This window comes from Heliangelus exortis, chromosome 3 (assembly GCF_036169615.1).
Source record: "Heliangelus exortis chromosome 3, bHelExo1.hap1, whole genome shotgun sequence".
Classification (NCBI taxonomy): domain Eukaryota; kingdom Metazoa; phylum Chordata; class Aves; order Apodiformes; family Trochilidae; genus Heliangelus; species Heliangelus exortis.
Genome location: NC_092424.1, coordinates 17,396,899 through 17,420,084, shown reverse-complemented (window position 1 = coordinate 17,420,084; position 23,186 = coordinate 17,396,899). Strand labels below are relative to the sequence as shown.

General features: G+C 40.9%; 1 protein-coding gene and 1 long non-coding RNA gene across 9 annotated transcripts in view; one reads left to right on the top strand and one right to left on the bottom strand.

Annotated features, from left to right (window-relative positions):
• Window positions 1-12,168, top strand: part of EPAS1 (endothelial PAS domain protein 1) — a 79,138-nt gene extending 66,970 nt beyond the window's left edge. For 4 of the 8 annotated variants that reach the window (XM_071739441.1, XM_071739433.1, XM_071739435.1 and 1 more), the window contains exons 8-16: window positions 2,399-2,546; window positions 3,275-3,483; window positions 3,808-3,995; window positions 4,789-4,920; window positions 6,467-6,951; window positions 8,052-8,175; window positions 8,265-8,382; window positions 8,905-9,141; window positions 9,780-12,168. In XM_071739441.1, the coding sequence (XP_071595542.1) occupies window positions 2,399-2,546; window positions 3,275-3,483; window positions 3,808-3,995; window positions 4,789-4,920; window positions 6,467-6,951; window positions 8,052-8,175; window positions 8,265-8,382; window positions 8,905-9,141; window positions 9,780-9,931 (1,793 nt within the window). In that variant the 3' untranslated portion in view covers window positions 9,932-12,168. The remainder of the gene's footprint in view (window positions 1-2,398; window positions 2,547-3,274; window positions 3,484-3,807; window positions 3,996-4,788; window positions 4,921-6,466; window positions 6,952-8,051; window positions 8,176-8,264; window positions 8,383-8,904; window positions 9,142-9,779) is intronic. The other 4 variants (XM_071739439.1, XM_071739434.1, XM_071739436.1 and 1 more) reach the window with 2 other exon arrangements.
• LOC139794199 (uncharacterized) overlaps window positions 1-23,186 on the bottom strand; it is a 73,032-nt gene that overhangs the window by 23,513 nt on the left and 26,333 nt on the right. The window contains exon 2 of the long non-coding RNA XR_011725012.1: window positions 8,218-12,350. This is a non-coding gene — a long non-coding RNA (uncharacterized lncRNA). The remainder of the gene's footprint in view (window positions 1-8,217; window positions 12,351-23,186) is intronic.

Sequence of the window (23,186 nt, the reverse complement as noted above, 5' to 3'; positions counted from 1 at the left end):
CAGGGTCATTGATTTTTCCCTGATATTAAATAACAAGTTCATATTCAAACAAGCCCACAATAGTGTTTATGTTCTTGGTTGGAAGTATAGTTGCATATAGAGTAAAAAAGTTTTAATTAGTCACCTTCAAATGGAATATTAGAATGTATTTGGCAGTATTTAGCAAACTCAGATTTTCATATGTTATGCAAGCAAGGTGAAAATGTCTATCTTGTTACATAAATCTACACAAAAAATGGACTGCATAGTTTTAATCTCAATTCAGTGATTAATAATCTATAATCGCTTCCAATTAGAGTCTGTTCTTGTTACATCCAGAGGGAGTTTTGCTGTTGACTTCAGAAAAGAGCTCAATGTCACCATCTGAGACCTGCTACTTAGTATTACATAGCAGAAGTTTGTTGTATTTCTCAAGGATCTCTCAGAAATTAAAAAACAAATTTTGTGTTCAGTTAGATTAATCTGTGCCTTCCCCCTTTCTCCACCTAAAGATAAGGAATATAGTTAGAACCTATTTCATTGAGATGTTACTAGTTCTATAAAGATACAGGTAATGTATACTTAACAAAAAAAAAGAAAAAAAAGTTCACTCTGAAGGCAGAACCTTAAATGTAGGGTTAGATCAACAGTTACCAGTGTATTAGTAATTTATGAAATTACCCCACAGAGGGATTCTGCTGTACTTTATTATATCAGAACATGACATGCTTTGAATAATAATAATAAAAAAGATTAAAGCAGTAAAAAGCGTCTTTGTAATGTAACAGGCGCCTACATTGTGACTCTTATTGATGAGCTGATGATTAGGAAGCCGTGTAATTATGTTTCACAAGCAGAGCAGAACAGTGCAGTCACTAAAACATTGAAATGAAAGCCTTTTGATTTTGTTCCACCAGAAGTATTTAATCAATAAAAGTAATGTTCTACTTTGTCTAAATAAATTAAATGAATGATGATTAAATACTTCTAGGAAGAAAACAAACAAACTTCAGAGGCAGAAGGATAAGAACCGCGACAATTATCTGCAAAGCAGTTGTTCTACTTTGGAGACCTGGATTTGTACATTTGTATGGTGGTGAGGCAGGAGAGACTGACAATAAATAGCTTCTGTTAATGGCCACATTCACAAGGAACTTCTCTGTACAAAGACTGCAGAATCAAGTTTCTAGCTTTTCTGAGGCAAATTGCATTATTTTCAGGGCATTAATTTGAATGCATACTGTCTTGGGGCATAAGAGCTGCTTAAAAGGAAAGACTGCCAGTCCAGTCAAAGGTTTAGTTGAGCCAGTTCCCAGTTTTGCTACTCACTGTGACTATGTCTGCTTACAAATACAAACTCTTATTAGTGCAAGTGCTGCTTTCATACTCCAGCCTTAATTTTACTGCTATTGATCAGCAATATTTTCTGACAACTATGAACTGCATTACACTATTAATTGCTTTTAGGAAAGGATTTACAACGAACAGGACATCATACCACTTTATAGCTAAGTCCAAAGCAGTGAACTGTAAACTCATTCTCTTCAAATATTACAAAATACTGGGAGAAGAGCAGAATTTCACCCTTCAAATATCTAGATGAAGCTATAAACCTGGGCTGCACCATTGTCAGTTTATTGCTTGAGAAACACAGGTCACTTTAAAAATTATTTTCAGTTAAATAAACATTGTTTCATTTGTCACATGGGTCTTGGTTTCTTCTAGATGGCTAATTTCAAGCTACTGCAGAGAAACAACACAGTTCAAGCAGACTGAACAATACTGACGTTCAGTGTTATTTTTCCCCCTAGGCAAAACAGTCCCATTTATTGCTCTTAATTTTATTACTTTTTTAAGAGTGATATTACTTCTTCAGCCTAAGACCAATGCTGTGCAAGTGACAACTCCACTTCATTTGTGATGTTGGTACTTCCAGTGCCTAACTCGAAGAGATAAAAAGGAATCAGAGTTGTTGTTTCTTTTTTTTTTTTTTTTTTTTAATATAGCTTTAAAATAATACGACTCATGGGCTTAACTGTCACCTAAGTAAGGAAACCATTAAATCGCTTACTAAATAAATTCACTTTTCTACAGATCAGCTTAGGAGCCCAAGAAACATGTGTTCAGCATGGATTATTTTGGGGGTAGTTGGGATTTTATATGAATTTTAAAAAACCTCATAAACTCTCACCTGAATACTCAAAAACCCAAATGCCAGACCTCAAATTTTGAATCATGAGTGGGAACCTCATTAAAGTGACTGAATTTTTCCAGTGAAGCATCCTTGCTCTCAAACGTCTCTGCAGTTTTGTGTAATGAAAACTCAGAAGTGTATTTATTTAAAACAAACATTGCATACTGTGCCGTTCCTGCCCTGCCACATTATTTATACCTTTCTCTCTCTGCCCCCTTTTCTCAGTGTGTACAAAAGGTCAAGTAGTGACAGGCCAGTACCGAATGCTTGCCAAGCATGGTGGGTACGTATGGCTGGAGACTCAAGGAACAGTGATTTACAACACGCGCAACCTGCAGCCTCAGTGTATCGTCTGCGTCAACTACGTGCTGAGGTAGGTTGTACAGGACAGAAAAACCATATATGGATTCCTGGACTGAAAGAAGTGTAGCAATTAGAGGAACTTCTGAAGGGTCTATTTATTCAGTGTTGTTATTCTGAAATCAGTTTAGTCATGTTTGTTCGGTCTTGTTTACTGACGTTAGACATCGACGAAAAATGTGGCGTGCCCGTTCCCATACACACTGTTGAAATACACCACAGCCTTTCTCTTCCTCAGAGTGGCTGCTCTGCTGATAGAAGAGAGTATAAAGCCTGCCCTGAAGATTTTATTGTATAACACAACTGCTAATGCTGTGACAGGGAGATAAAATTAAGTAGTAATTGTATCTTTTGTTGCTAGGAAAAGCTATTTACCCCGTCAAAAATCAGGACCAATCAGGAGTCTTGCCTCTGGTTGGCAAAACTCAAGCGTTCTTGGTCCTAGAAGGGCCGAAATCGGAAATACTTAAATTTGAGTGATAGCCTGGGTGATTATAGCCTCGACTACATCCCTTTAAAAAGCAGAGCAACAAAGCCCCAAATATTCCCACAGAAGTCCTGACCACACTCTGTGATGGTGGTGCTCAGCAACGCTGGAACCATGCCTTGCCTGGCATGCAACCGAGTGAGGCCAAAACGCTTCTCTGGGCCCCAGCTTTAGAGCATTTCTACTGCCTACACTACCTGCATCTTTTGGGTTTTTTTAGAGTGCAAAATGCCTAAAACCTATTTTCTTGTTAGTGAAATTGAGAAGAACGATGTTGTGTTCTCAATGGACCAAACAGAGTCACTCTTCAAGCCTCACCTGCTGACGATGAGCACTGCCTACAAGAGCGGCATCCCTGGGACAGAGGAGAGCGACTTCTTGTTTACGAAGCTAAAGGAGGAACCAGAGGAACTTGCTCAGCTGGCACCAACACCTGGCGATGCCATTATTTCCCTGGATTTTGGTTAGTATTTGTATAAATAATTTTTGAGCAACAAAGAACCACGTGTGAGCCTACATTTAGAAACTTAATAGACAAGGTCTGTTTGCTGTGTGTACAAACTGGGAGTAATGGCTCTAAGAGCCCATGTGCTCACATCAGTGGAAAATTTCTGTGAATGAGAGCAGAATCAGGCTTTCTTGCTGACTAAACAACATGCATTAAGGCTATGCCAACTTATTGTCATGGCAACTAGGAGCAGTGTTTACTTTCAGTGAATAGCTGCAATTATGTCATAACCCAGCACAACCTAAAAACATCCATTAATATTGTTGAAACTCCATGCAGGGACACAGAAATTTGAGGAAGCCCCTGCCTTCACCAGCACTGTTTTGACACCAAACAAAGCCTGGGCAGTGGAAGTGAAAAGCCATGCTGCTCAAGGTGAAACACTGACAATACCATCCTTTACAATGCCTCAGATTGCACCTGGCAGCAGTACTCCAAGTGCAAGCAGCAACAGTAGCTGTTCCACGGTAAGAAATGTTTTTCAATGAATGAAATGTTATCAATGGGACTTACAGTCAAACCATATATGTAGATCATCTTTTCATGTTAGCACTCCTGTCTCATTGCTTATTAACAAGGCCCAGTGTATCTGTATATCCCTCCATTTCTGCATTTATCTTAAGCATCAATAGCAAAAATATCAAATGGGATTTGATTCCTGCCTTTAGATTGCAATATTAATGTTGTCCCAATAATGGTCTGTTCTTCCTCAGTAATCCTCAGTAATTGCTATAAGCTATAAAACAACTAGTGGAAGAACAAGCTACCACCTTTCATGAAGTTATCCTTAAATAAAAACCCAGTGTAAAATAGTGTGGTTGCTAGCAACATTTCTCCAGGCCTGCCCTTTCAGGGTGGTGCCCCCAAAGGCTGGAGCCACTCTTAGCCAGGCCTTTAGCAGAGCATGTCCAATCTTGACAGACACCGAGGTATTGCTGAGCATCTCCCTTCTTGATAAAAATATTTAACAGTGTACATTTCATGTTCCTGGTCTGAGTTGCCAAAAATATTAGGGGGACAACTAGGTTCCTGTACTGGGTGTCTGTGTTGTGTAGTGACAAGGAATCTTGTGCTGGAGAAAAGCATATGATAGAATTGGAGGGTTGGGTTTCTGAGGACACTGTATATATACTCTGAGAATGTATATACATTGTATATACATTCTGAGCATTTGCTTTTCATAGGTAAGATCTGTTACTGAGTAGTACACTATGTGGCATGATGCTAAGCCAATACTCTGGTTGTCTTGCTGCTTTATAGCAAAGTCTTATTTCTGTACAGCCAAGCAGCCCAGGAGATTATTACAGCTCTGTGGATGAAGATTTTAAGATTGAGGTGATTGAAAAACTTTTTGCCATGGACACAGAATCAAAAACTCAGTGCACCTCCCAGGTAAGGAACTAATATCTCTTCCAAAAGGCCTAAAAGAAATAAGTCCCCCTCTGGCAGGTTGCACAAATATATGCTGTATATGCAGATATTGTGATAGAACACACAAATTGCATTTGCATATATACTCCAGAGCTTTGATGATAAAAACTAACAAACAAATGTATTTTCAAAAAATGGGGTCCAAATTTCTATCCCTAACTCTCTGCAGCAAGTGCTTTAGTGTGTTCCTGTGATGGCATTACTAAGAAGAAAGAATCAGCAGAGAGCTTTCAGATTTTGGAAGTTTCTGTAGACTGGATAAGGGATATAAGCAACAGACTTTTTTTTTTTTAAATCTAGCCTAATGACTAACAAACATCCTTTCTAGAACAAACTGCAAATAAACTTATTCTTGCAAAATATAAAGTCATAAAAGAGTGCCCCTCATAGTCCATGTCTCCTTTAGCTGCCAAGTGAAAACTGTCATTTTGAGTATCTTCTTGTCTTACCTCTTGGACAATTTCAGAGAAATATGACAAATATATGCACAACTCTCTTATTTCTCCCCTATGATAACATTACATCAAGTGAGAGTGAATGAAACGTTATGCCCTAACTTTAGATACTTAAGCAAAATGCCTTTTTTAAGAGCCTATATTGCTTTATAGTGAAGAAAAAGGAAGAGGCACTGCTGGCTGGCAGCTCAGACTTTACTCATTGCCTTCTATTAATCCCATGGAAAGTTTGGGGCTTAAATGAGGTGTCTCAAATTGCCAGTGCAGTTTGGAGACATAGGCTGTAGTTCATGCTCTGAAGAAATTCCATCTCAGTCCGGACATAGAAACAGCAATAAAAGTAGTAGAAAGAGTGGACAGATAGGAGGTAAATGTGGATTGGGATCAATTTCAGTGCAAGAATTGACATGTGGAAACTTCAGTTTTTGTCTGAGTCAGTGTCTGCTTGCTCAGGTGTGTCCCACCACATCAGCAGCTTTGGTGGGAAAAAATGAGTGTTAGAAAAATGCCCCTGTCATGAGCTGACTGATGGGCCAATACTGATTTCCCTCTCTGTTCAACTCTGGTCAAAGGCCAGGAGAAATTAATTTGAATATGACTGGTCCTCCAATGAAAACCAAATAGATTTAAGTGCAGCAGTATCCCTCCAACTACATTTTTTTAAAATTTTGCATTTTTTAAAAAAGCCTGAGGTTGAGCCATATGCCACATGTTATGTAGAGTCTTGGCAGGCAAGTTATTCAAAGTGTAATGAAACACAAGATCTACTTCAGATCATACTGATGTTGCAGGCTGCATGCAAACTACATTAGCAAATCCTGCTTTTCTGGAAGGGTTTTTTCTTCAGTTTGTTGTCCTTGTTCATGATGCCATCATGAGCATTCATTCCAGTCATAGAACTAAGACATCTTTACATAGGAGCTGGACAGTTTCATGTAAGGAAATCTGGCATACAGTAGTTTTTCAGCTTCACATTTATTAGTATTCCCTAGCACACCAACAATTATTATTAACTTCTCATTTCTTTATAAACTTACTTTATTTTTGTGCAGACTGACTTCAATGAACTGGACCTTGAAACCTTGGCTCCTTACATTCCTATGGATGGAGAAGATTTCCAGCTCAGCCCAATCTGCCAAGAAGAACGTCCTCTCTCTGAAAGTGCACCAAGTACCCAGCAGAGTCTAAGTAGCATGAGTACCATCTTCCAACCCCTTGCATCTGCTTCACAGAATCAGTTCCTTCCAGAGAAATATTGCCCACAGCTATCAAATAAAACCATTAGCCCTGATCATGGGTCCCTGTCGTTGGTGTTCTTCAACAATATGAGCAGATCATCGCTGCCACCATACCATGACCCAGCCACCACACCCCTGTCTTCGAGGGGAGGAAGACCAAACACTCAGTGGCCACCTGATCCTCCATTAGAATATGTTCCTGCTAAATGGAGACTCATGGATAAATACTTAGGATCCCTATCAAATTCCTCCTCAGGGCCACCAGTACATTCTACGAGTGTGCCCATATACAAAAAAAGGTAAGAGTTATTATAGTATAACTACGTATTTTACTCAAAAAAGGTTTTGTGGGATGAGGTATGTTATAATCTTAAAAAACTGTTTTTCTCAATTCAGCTAGAATAGGTTGTTTTGATAGGCATCAGCCTGCACCTCGGGAGAAATTAGTGTGGTGCTTTCCCACTAGCAGTCAGTCTGGTAGATGCAGAAGTGGGCTGATTTTTCATTACCTGTAAGGATGCGTGAATGGATTTCTTGCCGGTCTGGTAAAAATTACCCCAGTGATTTTGCAAAGCCAGCTTGACTTTATGCAGTATCAGAAAAGTTCTGAAAAACCTACCATGCAAGACTTTCTTACCTTACAGATATTTATTGCACAACAGAAATCAGGGGAGAGAAAGGAATGACAGTATGTTTATTGTTGGCATATGTACATACTACAACTAAGATTTTTACTGACAGGGGTTCTTTTCTACAACCCTTCCTCACCTGGTTCACTTTCTAACATATGAGAACAGTATGAATTGAGATGTAGGTCAGAGGCTGCAGTCCCTACAGTTTCCTATCATAGCTAGAAGTTTCTTGTAGCTCTTGGGACTTCAGTGCTGGTCACGCTACAAGATTCAGGAAATACATAAAATAGCAGTGGTCGTTTTAAAACATGAAGCTGTGCAGTTTGCCTGCAGTTTGCTTTCTGGGATTTCTTGTTGGCAGAAATACAAGTGTGTGAATGTGCATCAGGGGAAGAGAGGGTTTGTCCCCAAACAGCAGCATGGGTGTTCATCTCTAGTATGCAGAGCAAGGGTACAGGCGTGGCTCTCAAAATCCTGTCCTTAAAATCTATGTTACTTCCTTTTTCACTGCATTTTTATGTCTGCCTGGAGATCCCTAGAGGCTGTTTATGCTAGACTTTCATTAGTCTTTGATGATCCCAAAAGTCAAAAGTTTCCAAAGCTTGTGGGATGACTAACAAAAGGAAATTAAAACATTTGACATTTGAGGTCTGTCCACTCTCATGTGTCAAAGACACCTTGTCAAATGAAAGAAGAATCTGAATAAATGAACACAATGGATTAGATTTGTCTCCCTGCTCGCTCACCCAGAGACCTTTTCCCCACAGGCCCCTGGATGGTTTTGGGCAACGAGGCATAGATGTAAACCCAGCCAGAATCGCTCTGTCCAACAGTCTGAAACTGAAGCGGCAACTGGATTATGAAGAGCAAGCACTGCAACAGCTGAGTGGGGTAATCATAGCAGATGCATCCCCCTCACAGCTTTGGACTCACCACAGTCATTGGTGTAATTATTTGTTTTGCTGTTCTTCTCACTCTAGGGAGATCCATCCGTCATTAATCCATCTCACCTACTGTGGAAGAGAATGAAATTTCTCAAAGGGGAAAACTGTTCCTTAGTTACAGAAAAGAAGTCTCTCAGCACAAGTGTTCTTACTGGTAAGACAGAAGAAAGTGGGTTTGCAATGTTATGCACTGAAACACAATTTTAATACAGGTTAAATAGAAACAAAAACTCTTTCAAAGGGAAATGGTAAATAAGTTCTGCATATATTATACTAAGCTAAAATCAGAGATCAGATTGTATATCACTAGGAAGTGAACAACTTAAGGTATTTTTGATAACTGCCAGGTAGATGGTTTCATGATTTGAAAGTAACAGAGATCAACTTAATGGATATGAGCTTACTTTATACTGAGCTAAGGTACAGACATCTCACAGCTACAACTGATTCTTTCTGTCTACAACATTGTGTTTCCTTGCACAAAGCTTATCTTGGGTCCAATACTACTTCTAGAGCTAGTGATGTCTCTAGACTCTCTTGGTGACAAGATGTAGCTATGCCTATGCCGTGAGACCATTGTGCCAAATATCACTTTGTTTTTGAATTACTATTATCTACTATAATTACTACACTGGCCTAATTTACCCTTTCTTTTTTTCCCTACTCTGTAAATCAGATGAATTTGTCTGTAACCCGAGAGGTCTGAGCCATCCAATGAACCAACTGCAGCAGCAGCCACAGCAGCAGCAGCAGCAGCAGCAGCAGCAGCATCAGCAGCAGCAGCAGCAGCAGCACCAACAGCAACTCACCTGTGGTAGTCCTGGTGAGAATTTGAAAGCAGGAGCATATCCCTCTCCATTTTACAGCTCCCATTATCAGGACTATACTGTCCAGCCAGCTCACAAAGCATCAGGTAAGAGCTGTCACATACACCAAAGTGTTGGTATTCCAGTACTGAAAGATAACACTTAAAAAAAATACAGAGGAGCATGATAAGCCAAGAGCTATGTATGTATTGCTTCATAAAATGAAAATTTAGTTCTGTTGTTTAGTATGAAACTTTAATTTACATTTGTAACATATGAGGAAAAAATATTTTTTCCCTTTGTTTCAATTAGTACATTTTTACCTTGAAGCTGCAGTTGTCCTCCATCTATATTCTTGCTTTGTGATGGAATTGAATTGTACTAAATGACTCCACTGCAGCACTGATCTGGGAAGTTTGTAGGTTAGAGTCTTAACACATAAATAATTAATGGGGGCACACTGTCCTGTTTCATCCACACCAATATAACTTTTCTCAAAGCAATCTAAGCTGGAGGTGAAGGTGAAAAATAGCCTCTGTCCATGTGACAACACTTGCAGCAGTTTGAGGCAGAGCAATGCTTAGGTTTGCTCTGAAACCTGTACCTGCTGGTGGTTTGAAGCACATTGACATAAACACAAAATGAAATTATAACGGGTATAAACATAAGAGGGAGAAGAGGAAAGAAGTCCTCCCTCCTCCTCTGTGATCTCAGCACCCTGACTTCCTTGACTGATCTCTTCCAGGTGTGACCAGCTGTCTGCTGGGTCCCTCCTTTGAACCCTACTTGTTGCCAGAGTTGACAAGATACGACTGTGAGGTGAATGTCCCCGTCTTGGGCAGCTCCACGCTTCTGCAGGGCAGTGAACTGCTCAGAGCACTGGACCAGGCAACCTGAGCAATCCTGCAACATTCTGTGGCCTATACTGTTCAAAACAGCTTCAGTTTTTAAGTATATTTTTGCAAGTAGACAATTTCTAATACCAATACACTTTTACAGGATTTTACTTAGATATTGAACCTGTCCACGTTACCAAATAGCGGCCTTTCAAAGTTACTCACTTTATTATTCATATTAAAGAAATACATCTACTGTATTTTCTCTATTGCAATTAAAGTGTTGTTTAGAGAGTTTGATTACACCTCGTCCCCCACCACCTTATTTCATTGCTTGTAATTTATACTCTGAAATTTTCTTCAAATTTCATGCTAATAAAAAGCTGTGGTATAAATGCCTTGTCACATGATACTTTGGCTGCAGTACTGCAAAGATTTATTTTTATTGCCAAAGATGAAACAAATTTGATCTCCAACCACAGTTTTTTGTTGATCTGCCAAATTAAAATCTTTTGAATCTTTCTGTTTTCCAGCATTTATTGTAACTTACATAATTTTGGAAAAGCATACTAAGAAAAATTCCCGGTCTCCCCCTTTTCCCTTCATTTTTTTATACACTTTGTTGAAGAAATGTGAATGGTGAATTTCGATGTTTGTGGATATCTGTGAAAGCTGCACGTTGTAAGCTTTTTTCTCCTCAGAACCAAGCCACATTCTCAGCTGCCTTAACCTGGCTTAGCCCTACAGCCAAGGGAGTCATCCAGATTTACCCCAGTGGAGGATTTAGACCTGTGTTTTCATTTGTGTTGAGATTTCTTGCTTTGGTCTTTGTTATTTCCTTTTTTTTTTTTCTAAACACAAAAAAGGTCTTTTTTTTTTTTATGTCTCTGGGTCAGTTTTTAATCACTTCTTGGTACTTTTGCTATATCTAGGACACAACAACTTTAAAGAGCTGTTTCTGCTAGAAGTAGTAGGATTTGTTATGGTGTTGCTGATATTTCAGGAATCTGACCAGTGGCCAGTACTAACACCTCTGATTAATGTTAGGCTTTTCATTTTACTTGCTAGCTAGCAATATAATGGCAATGTTGAATTATTAAAACAAAAAATTAAAGTAGTATTTCCCAGTGTATTAAGGCTAACTCAGTTATAAGTAGATAAAAATAACTAAGGATTGTGTGTGAGATGGATAGCTGGCAAGCAGTTCTCTATCATTTTTACTTGTCTTACATTAATCAGTAGCTGAAATGTCATAAAAAGCAGCCAGACATTTTCAGAGGTCCTTTCCAACTAAGATTAGTTGTCTTGCACATATTTTGAAAAATAAGGCTTTAAATGCTATCTAAGGCAAAGGGACTTAAGATTTTAAATTACAACATATTTAAGCAGCAAAAATATTAAAGTAATAAAGGGCAAGTGAGCAGTTCTGACTTAAAAATACAGACAGACTTAGATATATGTTGTTATATATTATCTTGTTTCCTCCACTGGTATAAATCATTGTAGCTTCAATGAAAAAAAATGGAACAGTGGCAATGTATAAAAGGTGAAAATCTGGCCCAGAAACTTAGAACAAAGATGTATTTTTTTAAAAACCTTCTGATTCTGCTGAAACTTGTTTTTTTAAATTGCTTTATATCATGCACTGACACTTGTAGAGAGGGAGCCTTGGGTTCATTGAGCACTTCAAAGTTTGCTCTGTTAAGTGAGTCTTAACTACACATACTTAAAAAAGCTGAGGATATTTTGTTATTGGTATATAATGTAGAAAATTATGATAGTGCTCATTGAAAGCAATCTACAATTTCAAGAGTTTATTTCCAATAATTTACTTGTAAAGTGTAGTTATTACCACGTGGGAAAAAAAGTAAATTGGAAGCACCAAAATTGGATGAAAATTGGGAATCCAGATTTGTCAAGTTTGCAGTGGCAAGGACTTAAAGGCTTCAAGGATTAAAGACACTTGAATACTGCTCTTCTGTTTCTTATTTTTGTAGTTTCAGCATTAAAAAATATTATACCCTAACAGTTTACTAAAACACTCTGAAAAAATATTCCATGTCTTAATATTAATCATACTTTTTATCATAATTATTTCATAATCTATATTGCTGAATTCTTGTTGACAATATTATAACTGTATGGGAACTTTAACTTGATAAGGAAATGTATTTTGACACTGATACCTTATTAAAGTATACTGATCCTAAATTCTTTGTGACTCGTTTGCTATGAATTTGTTATTTGTTGTATCATTGTAAAACAAAAGTATTTATTAAATTATTTATAGAAAATAAAGGTTTGCATTGATCTTTGAAGAATGAAAGAACAAACACAAGTTACCTGGTATTTGGGATCTGAGAAGCTGGGGTCCTCCAGCCTTTTTGTAGAGTTTCCCCAGCTTTCCTCACACGGAGTTCTCGCCCTGGGGAGCCAGGCTGGATGGGTCTGTCTGCTGCTTCCATTTCCCAAGTGTGGCTCTGAAAATGAAGTTGGAAAAAAAGTTACATTTTAGAGGCTGAATTGCCACAGTTCCCCACTTCAGTTTTTTGGGGCACTAACGTGAGCCATGATATTCAGACAGTCCTGGCAAACCTGTGAATCACAGCCTTTCCCCTGGCTTCACCCAAACACCCAACCCTTGATCCCAGTGCTGCTGTTCAGCATCCCGTCCTCTTCAGCTGCCAGCTTTGCAGCACTGAGCCTACTGTAGGAGGACAGACAGATTAAGAAATTAATTTCCAAACATGCACTGAAATTCAGACTGGACTTAGAGGAAGCTGCCTTTTGGCACATGCAGTGCCTGCCAGACACCGCTGAGCTTCTCAAACAGCAGCAAATCTTCTGAATAATCTGCATAAGTAAGTGGGCTATCATTGCCTCCTCCTCAGCAGGCCTAGAAAGCAATTCCTTGCTTGGAAATCTGTTGCAATTAACAATAATCACACAACACCCAGCAGTGAGGAGGGAATGGTGGGCATGCCTGTTACCATCTTCTTAAAAGCATTTGAACAGACTAACTCATCACATCAGATCTTTAGCCAACTGAGGGGCCAAAAAAAAAAAACCAAAAAAAAAAAAAACCAATCCCTTGAATAAAGATTAACCTGGTCAGATGAATTTCTCTCTTTTAAAAGTTATCACTAATACAGTGCTGCCAGGTGCTTGGAGCAACATGATTTAGTGGGAGGTGTCCCTGCCCATGCAAGGGATTTGAAACTAAATGGTCTTTAAGGTCCCTTCCAACCCAAACCATTCCATTTATCTGATTCCATGGTTCCATGTTCAGGCAGTTTAAGGAACATACTAGTAGTCCCTCTAGCTTCCCAGCTCACCCCAGCTCCCTTTTACAACAGCCAAACATTTCTATCTTAGTGTGTTTTCGTGGCTTTTCCCTTTTGCATGTGAATGTCCCAGATAGCTAAGCTATTACATTGCAATTTATGTACCAAAAGAACCAAATCCTGGCCAGAAACATAATACCTAGATTGCACAATAGCTCAGCTTTGTTCTGCTGAACAGCTTTTTAAAAACATTTTCTTTCCCATCAGTAGGCCAGCAGAAGTGCTTGAGATTTAAGTGTACATCATCTTTCACTGCCTAAGCACCATTTTTTGGCATCAGATCTTGCATTTCCAACAGCATAGACTAAACTGATCTCAACTAGGCTGTTCAACACTCACTACGTGGTGCTGAAAATCCAGCAGTTTTGTAAACTCTCGTGACTGGACTGGTCTCAGACTCCAGTTGATTTTCAACTCTATCATCATCCTTTTGAAATGATCAAGCCCACTTTTTCCCTAGACCACAGGTTTCATGCAGGTAAGGTTCACACTGCTAATCAAACAAATTGTTACAGAAAAGCAATATGGGAAATTCTCAACATCCTGGTATATATTGTGATTCCTAATAGAACTGCAAAAAGTTCAGATAACTTGAAGCAAAGTCCAACATTCTCCCTGGGGAATACTCCAGCTCCTAAGCAGTACAGAGATCTGTGGACAGCAGTAGGTGATTCATCATGCTCACTGCAAGAGCAGGCAGAGCACAGGAAAACCACTCAGTCCACTGTACAACTGCTCTAGTCCTAGATGGTGAATGTTTCATTTGCTACTTCTCTCTGAAGAGATTATAACTTTATTTACAGGCATGCCAGATTTATTTACTTATTTAAGAGCTACAGCAGATAACTGGGAAGCATTCATCTACCTAAACAAACAGCATTATTTTCTTTCCTTTTTTTCTCCCCAACCCTTTTACTATAGCATTCCCATGAGAGGAAGGAACAATTTCTAAGAAAAAAGAAAATCCTTAACAATATTTTGACAGGGCAAAATAATAATAATAATAATTTTTAAAATATCTATCACACATCAGAGTTCTGCTCTGTTGGCACAAGTCAACACAGAGCACAACAGCTGCCTTTTGGTCATCCATGATTGCTCTTGAGCTCACTCTCCCCTGCAGGGAAGGCAGGTGTGGATTTCTGCTCCCCCAAACTTTGCTCATTGTTGCTTTCCTGAGTCAACTGAAGCTACAAAAGCACCGTAGGAAGCTATAGCAACTGGCATGTACCCCATTTTTGGATACTGACATTAAAGATTATTTCAAATTTAAAATAAATGAATAAATAAAAGGGTGATAAAAACCTCAATCCCACAGTCAAGGATTTACTTAATTCTCTTTAGTTGTGCCTCTCCATTAGTAACGTGGTGACACATGGCTAAGATGTCTCACCAGGGAAAAGGAGCACAAGTGTGAACCTGACTTGCAAAGCCTGCCTGCAAGCCAGCCAGCTCTGGCTACTCCTGACTAGGAAACCAGGCAGCAAGAGGCAGCTGGAGGCAACAGCAGCTGTGGAAACCCTCCCTGTACTATCTGCTGTACCTTACCTGCCTGCTGGAAGAACAGCTTGGACCTGGGTTACATCTCAAACAAACAAACAAACACACAAACTAAATTAACCTCCCTTTCATTAAAAACAAGAAAGACAAGTGACCACCCAAAATTCTTGCTTGAAAAATCTGTGTTTAGCTCTTGGAACTACAGCCAAAGCTAGCAAACTGGATCCTCCAAACACCAGCACCATAAAACAAGAGGGAGACCTCCCCACTGCCCCAGGTATACTTTTTAAAACTACATGATTCTTAAGCTAGTGAGCTGGTATCTGAAGGACTGGCACTGGCTGGGTTTTTCAAGAGTGAACATTATATCAGCAGCTCTGGTGAGTGAAGCTCTGCCTCCCCACAGCATTGGAAAGGGCAAACCATCAGTGATGTCTCTTGTGACAGAAGAAATCTACCTCTAGCACTGCCTCCTGCAGGCATATTGGTGCATGTAGTTCCAGAAGGACCAAAAGGTCCTACCAAAGGTCCTAGATAAACCACAGCACAGAACTGGCAGCTTGGTGTCTTGTTCATTCATCAAACATGGAATGTCCTCTAGTGTCTCAACAGCTGGACATGCAAGCAACCTTTCTGTCTTAGCCTTGATTCCTGACCTTTCCTCTAACTCCAATCCCATTTGTCCCCTAGCTCCCAGTCCTTACCTACATCTGTGATTTCATCATTCTGGTTTCTGCCTCGTGATGCCCTCCCCAGTTCACCTTCCCCTCCTGACAAGCCTGCTCTAGCCTGCCCCATATCTCCACGTCCCTCATAGCAGGCAGCAAATTTTAGCATAGATTCAGGGACTTCCAGTACAGTCTCTCTCTGGTCATGCCCTTGCCTTTGCTGTCTATTTGGTACAACTATCAGCCAGATCCCCAGCCCAAACCCTCAGCCTCTGTGGTTCTTGGTCTGAGCTCAGATTGAAAATGTCCAAACCCCATTCCCAGTCCAGCTGCTGGGAATGTCAGACCATAATCCCTGCCCTGGTGTGAAAGCAGATTTGAATGTTCTCAGTCACAGGAATGTAGGGCATCCCCTGAGAGCTGCAACAACACCACCGAGTCATCTTGGACATTCTCCTCACCTATTAGCTGGCAGCTTCTATTTGCTACTCAGGAAAGTAATGGTGGGGTATTGACAAAAAGGGTTTTGCTGGCTCACAGACATTATTATCTTTCATCATCACCATAACACTGTGATTTCAGAAAAAAATGATAGACTTAGTTTCTCTTGCGGTTTTGGAAATGAGAGCAGAGTTGAGCAGTTTCCCCTGATTGCTGAACTCTGTCTGTAAAGCCAGAACAATTTCCCAGCAATAAGAGGAGCAGTATGGGTTTACTCTTTTAGCCTTATTAGCACCATAGCCAAAACACAAGGGGGAAGAGAGACCATATTTTTGTTCCCCAGACCTTCTCCTCATACAAATAATTGTGTGTTCAGGGCAAAAATAAAGCCTGAAACAGAGAGGTTCATACACTTGTTGGAGCAATTCCAGATGCTGCAATTTTCTTGACAGTAACTAGCAAGATCACTTAGGGAGTGATTTGTAAGTCCAAGTTTGTTCCTTCATGTTTTCAGCCCTAGGTAATCCTCATACACTCCAGAGGCTGGCAGTTCAGAACCTGGAGAATCCTAGGATACCCCAGTGACCTGCAGAGATGCCTCGATCCAGTTAAAACCCATAAATCAGAAAAATCAAAGATTGGTGCTCCAGCAGGCAAACTAAAACCCACCCATATGTCTTCCAGAGAGCGTGACAGCAAAATGACCACAGCACCACTTCAGCAGAGATTTCCAGAATGAGGATTTCTAAAGACATCATCAGGGTTGCATTTTCTCGGTTACAACTTTTGATGCAACTGTATTTTACCTCAGACTCTGTGGTGAAAAACACCAGCAGCTTGAAAGTCTTGTTCTTTTTCTCTCAAGATGTTGTTAAAGGCCAAATTTGAGATAGAAAGGGAAAACACAAATCTAAAAAAATACCCAGACCAAAGCCCACAGCTCCCTGGCATTATTTTGTAGCAGAAATTTCACAAACTTCTAAGTGGCAAACCACAGAAGTTGCCTCATACAATGAGCCTTATGATCAATACAGATACCTATCATTTTAATTCAGCCCCTCCTCCACACAACAGCACCACAAGAGTATTACACAGGATCAAACACAGCATCAAATGGATGTTGTCACTGTCCAGTTTTAGCTGTCACATGACATCTATTGGCTTTTTTCCTGGAAGAGCAGGCAATGCTAATTGTGTCCATCACCTTACTGCTAGCACAGATACTGCTGTTTTTAACTACAGCCCTCCAGAGACACTGGAGTTCATGGAAAGCAAGCCAATGGAAGTTTACTGGGAAAAAAACATTGTTCTCCATTATTTTAGCTTTAGCTGCAAACATCAAGATGAGCTTTTCTGTGCCTTGCTCAGCCACAGAAATACTTGTATTTTTAGCATATTTACACTTTTTAACATGGGTTGTTTTCTACAACTTCCATTTGTTCAATCTTTAGTCAGTTTTTGCACTGCAGAGCATCTTCAGTTTTCAGCTTCCATTTTGATTACTGTAGAAATCTCAAAGATAAAAGAAACACCAACACTACACACTTTAATTTTTGTCAACTTCTCTCTCTCCTCTCAAAACCTCTTCTCTGCAGAAAAGATTAAATTTAATAATAGGCAATAGCTTGAACAACTGCTCTTACCTAGCACCCCTTTTTGCCTTTCCCAGATCCACAGCAAGCAGTCTGTACAAAGCCACCCAAGAACTCTGAGCAGTGTACAAAAGCCTGGCTTTTGTAACCATCAATTATATCCTAATATACTGAATAAACACTTCAGCTTGTGCTTTCATTTTTAGAGTGACTTGTCTAACCTCCTCCCTTACACCTTCTCCCTCCCCCCATGCAAAACCTAAAAGAAGCAACTTTACAAAAAATTGAAAGGCACAAAAATACTTGTCTGGGTAACCAGAAGAATCAGGAACCAGCAAAATATCTGGAATTCGTTTAAGTTCACTGGAGAGACAGGAAATGTTCAAGTCAACAGTGCTTTCATTCTTTTCTCTGCAACACTATCCCTGCTGGGCAGGGTTTGTTTACACTGAAGTTATGTAGTAGAAACACACACACTTAAGCTAAATATGATTTTGTTTATCCAGGAGTTCTTCTGTCCTGTTCATTGCACAAATTCCACAAACCTATGCTGAAAATAATAAACAAGGTAAAAATGCCCTGTGTTTGAGAACCACAGCAGGTGCCTTTGCAGGGCAGACTGCTGTGCTGGGTATACTCAAAAGACTGAAACCTGCTGAAAGCAGCTCCTCTTCAAGCGCTACCAGGAGAATGCCTTCCCTGGTGGGTACCTTGAGACTGGATCCCAAACAAGCCAGCTCAGAAAGCAGTAATTGCTCCCACTGCCTCCTGATGAACCATTCCACACAACATTTCCAAGAAAATAGAAGTGATCCTCTTTGCTCCTCTTCTCTTTCCCTCACATCACTCCTCATTTCCATGAAAATCTCTCAAAGAATATTTTCATTCTCACAGGCAAAATCATGTTCTGATTCATGCCAAGGAAATAAATCCCCCGTGTCTACAAAGTCAGCACTACAAACCACTTGTTGAGGGGTGACAGCTCCCAAGACCCTGAAAAACTGTTCCCAAGGCCCTTTCTTCTCCAGCTAATGGCAGGATCCCATGATTTCCATAGAGCATTCCTGAGCCCATCACAAGAGAGCCCAGCATGCTGCAGGACTGGAGCTGTGCCCTGCAGACATCATTGGGCCTCAAGTCGTGGGCCAGAGGTAGAGCAGCCAAACAAGCTGTTTGTTTCATGGCCCCAGCAAAGGTCACCTCCACCAAACCCATCTACAAAGATTTAATGTAGATAATGCATAATTCTCTTACATTTTGAGCAAGAAGGTAAAAAAAAGCCCAGCCATGCGTTACTCCCATGGTTTGTGGAAATACCTTGTGGCTAAAGAACTACAGAGCAAAATCAGGCCTGGCAAAAGCAGCTTAAAAAGGAAATCACCCCAGAAAGCTTTCCCCAACTTTTCCTTTTCAACTTTCATACCAAACCCCCAAACCTGACTGCCAGAGGGCAGCTGCACAGCACACCCACTTTGCTGGTGTCCTACCCTGCTCTTCCCAGTGACCCAAACCACAGCAGCAGCAGCTTGCTAGGACCAAAGGCAGCACTGCAGTGCTCACAAAGCACATTTGCAATCAGCAGCCCTCACTCAAAATAGATAATTTTACAGCAAACAGGTATTTCTCCCATTTGCTGCACCCCCCATCCATACCCTCCCCTTTCATCACTACCAAGATGCTCAGGCTTCTCCTGACGAAGCATCTCCATCTTGTTTTTTCACAACATCCAACAGCATTTAGAAATCCTCTTCTACATGCTCTTATTGGAAATGCAGACCACAACATTGCAAAAGGAGTTCTGGGATCTTGTCTGTACCACTGTGACTCATGTTTGCAAGTAATACTGCATCGAAATGTACATTTTCATTATTTTCCTTTTTTTTTTTCTTTTTAAAGTGAGCTGGAGAAGAAAAAGAACTTGGAGAAAAACGCAGTCATGTGCAGCACACAGCACAGAGAGACAGGCCTAGTTTTGACAGTATGGGATGTACCTAGAAAGAAATCAGTCCATACTCAAAGTGACATGGGCTTTGATAAGAAAACTAGGCATCCAAAACTAAATTTTAAACATACTATGCTGTAGTTGTACAGCTAGCACTAGATATAGGAGACTGTGTTGCACCTGCACCCCTGGTGCCAGTAACTGAAAGAATAAACTTGCTGTCCTTCAGGATCTCCAGTCAAGACCCAACCAAGCAGCTTTTTCTGAAATTACCAGGGAAACAGGAAGAAGTGCATTTGAAGGCAGAAGTCAGGATACAAAGAAGCCTTTTTGAAAATAGTGCTGAGTATTCTCTCCATTTTTAAAATGAAAGCAAGTAGACTGTCATCCATTTCTACCTATCAGAACATTTCCAGCATTTCTTTTTACCAGTTTTGTTACATCTTCAAATTTTTCTGGTCTATTTTAAAACAAACAAATAAAAAAACCCAGCAATAAAATAGTCAACTGACTCAGTTAGATTCTTTTAGCTTCTTAGTGTCTCCCCTTAGCAACTACAGAAATGTAATTTACAGGCTCTAAAAATTAAGCTACTTTGAAAACTTAACTTTTTAAACAGCTCAGAGAAGATGGCTGTCATTGTTTCATTTCCAAGCAGCACTCTGTGTGGATTTTATTAGAATCAGTTCATGTCTATGTCATGTTTCATTTTCATGCTTCATTTTACAAGCCCACTAATCAGACTAATGAGGTTGAATGTGAAGAAACCCCTTTGTTTCAAGCTGAACAGCCTCTGAAACCACAGTTGTAATGGTCTTTCTTTGCTTATTCAATTCTTGTTTGCAAGTAATAGCAAAAAAAAAAAAAAAAAATCCAAAAAAAAACCCCAACAACATAATGACATTACAGAATTTTTCTGCTAAACCTTAAAGGCAGAAAGCCATCTTGTTACAACATCCCCTGCAATTCACAGGAGCTCAGTCTGTGTGTCGATACAAGGGCGCCACTGTGTTTTCCACTTTGTGAACATGCTGAAATGAAAATAAAATCTCATTAACTGCTTTGGTAGGGTCACAAATATGTTCGGGGTGTTCCAAGTCAATGGCTTAAGATGGTCCAGTGAGCAAATGTCTGTCTGCAGGCAGCAGGGAGGTGGTGTGGTGCTGACCACACTCCCACATGGAGGAGTCGATTCCCCCCGTGCTCATGGACAATGCGTCTAGGAGCTGGGGAGGGACTGGAACCTTCCCAGTTCATTTGCCTAAAAACCCTGAGCCACATAGACAGATAATCCATGGCAGGACACAGAAGATAGAAGCAGAGATGGAAATTCCCACTCGGGGATTCATTACAGAGCTGTCCCAGTCTGCAATACAAACCCACCAGTGCTCCTGGGAGCTTTTTGTCACGAGTCAATAGGGTTACAGAGAGATGCACAAAGGGACTTACAAGGGAATACATGCAATTACGGGACAGTGCCACAAAAGGAGACACTGTCAGCCCCCACGGAACACTGATAAACTTGAAATCATAATCTCAAAACAGCCTTGGCTTGAATTTGCTCATTCTTAGGCATTTGTTTTCTGCTTTTGTTTAGTACCACATACTAATCACAATCCTACCCTTGCTTTGGAAAGTGAAGTCATAGTCACAATCTAAAATATTAGATAGAGAAGGACTTGTTTCTGATCCTCTGAATGCCTAGTAGCTGCTCAGACTATTTGTTGAACAGGTGACAAGTACACTGCAGAGTTAGGAGGTCACAGAGCACTCCTCCTTGATCATCCAGGTTACTCTGGGTGTCACTAAATCTGATCACAGTGAATGTATAAAGTTCAGTGGTGATTCAGAGTTGTCAGAAAGATGTTGGATAAACCTGTAAAATGTCATGGAGATAGGGAGGAGGTAAGTTTCTCTCTTTTAGCCTGTAGTCTGATAACAGCACAACAAGCACAGAGCCATGGTTTAAATCTGGGAAAAGTTCAGCTCCCATTCAAGGTATTAAGGCACCCAAAGACAAATTCCAGGCAACACAGTTCCTCCTAAAGCCATCTGCCAAAACTGGGAAATACACTCCTGTTCAATACATACCAAGCCGTGACAGAAGCTTTAAATCATTCACATCATCTGTAATGTCCTAGTTGAGAGTCAGTGGAGCTTCTAGGGGATGACTAAACCAGTGTCCAAACCTCCTCTCCCCAACCAGTTCATGGAGATGGGGTGAAGGTTCACCATGCCACAGCAGAGGCCAACACTACCATCTGGGCTCTGTCTGGTTAACCCTCAGCACCTTCCTAGGAGAAAGGAGGAGGTATCCCTGGTGAGAAGACAGGAAAAGGCTGTTCATCTCCTGCCCTTTCCCACTTGTGGAATAAAGGTATCACAGCATCATCCTCCGTATCAGGTGGAGCCTGGCTGAAGGGACAAATGTGGGAAGATGGGAGAGAGCAGAGGGTGGATCACAGTACCAGTTTGATGGATGCTACCACCACAGCAAGTATGCATGACTATTAGCCAGAGCCCACATCAGCCCACAGAAACCAGGTGTTTGAACGTGCTTCTGCTTTCCTCCTTCAGAGGAGACAAACCTGAGCCAGCCATCAGCAGTACCATGGCAGGTAAATAACCAAGAGCTGATGGATCTGAAGAGTTCTGCACAGAAAAAGCATTTTAGCTTTCAACTATCTCAACTGATCCTCTGATGTTTAACTAGGAATAACTAATGAAGAAACAAAATGCCCCAATCCTTTCATGAATTGTTCACAGGTATATACTAGTTATTTCAAAAGGGAGCTTGGTTCCAGGGTGGCAGACACCCTTTGCACAGGAGCAGAGGAAAAGCAAACTAATCTGTCAAAGAAACAGAACACAAAGGTGTCAGCTTAATTCCAAAACACAGATATTTTTGACAACAAACTGGTTATTAAGCTTGAACGAGATGACTGATGACAGACAGTGATCCCCTACAATCAGCCTCAAGACACAGGTGTTCTTTAAAATCAACATGTAGCTTTACTGAAGTCTTTAGATACCGTACTGCCTCCCAGACATGGGGAAAGAATAAAGCAGCCTGGGTTTGTCACAGAAAAAGAAAGTTAATTAAGGAATTGAGTTATTCCCAAGCTGTGCTGTTTAAGAAGCCCCAGTATACTTGCTGCACACCAATAGGTGGGATCCATTTTCTTTCAGCAACGCTTATTTCAGACATTATTTCACGACTGTATGGAGTTTCACAAATACTCCCCTAAGACAAACCACCTTCTGCAGAAGGAGAGGTAATAAAGTCATCTCATGGGGAGTGCTGCACGGGGGCAGCTCACAAACCACAGCCTGGGCATGGAAAGCAGGCAGCACGGCAACACGGGCTCAAGCAAGGTGGAAGATGGAACAGCGTTTAAAGCCATACAGGAGGAGAGATGGAAAAGGGTGATGGTGCTCCTCAAAGCACAGCCCTGTTCATCCTACTGCACCTCCCAAATTCTCTCTCCCTCTTGGTACAAACCAGGCTCTGCCCCAGCCTGCAGAATCCCCCTCTGTGCTGCAGCTCACACCCTGGGTGGAGCCTGGGGGCAGCCGCCACCCCTCCCAAGCATTCCCCCGGCATGGATCGTCCTTCCACGGGGGACAGAGAGAGGGAGGATGGGACAGAGTCCCATGGCGTTTGCCCAGCTGCCAGGGCACCAAGCCACACGCCACGGGGAAGGGGGTAGACACGTCGCCTCTTCAGCAGATGTGGGAACAGCCCACGGAGGCCTTTCCTGTGCGAGGGTGCAGCTGGTACCGGGCTGCCCTCGCCTCCTGACCCCGCCATGCCAGCTGCCTGGCCCAG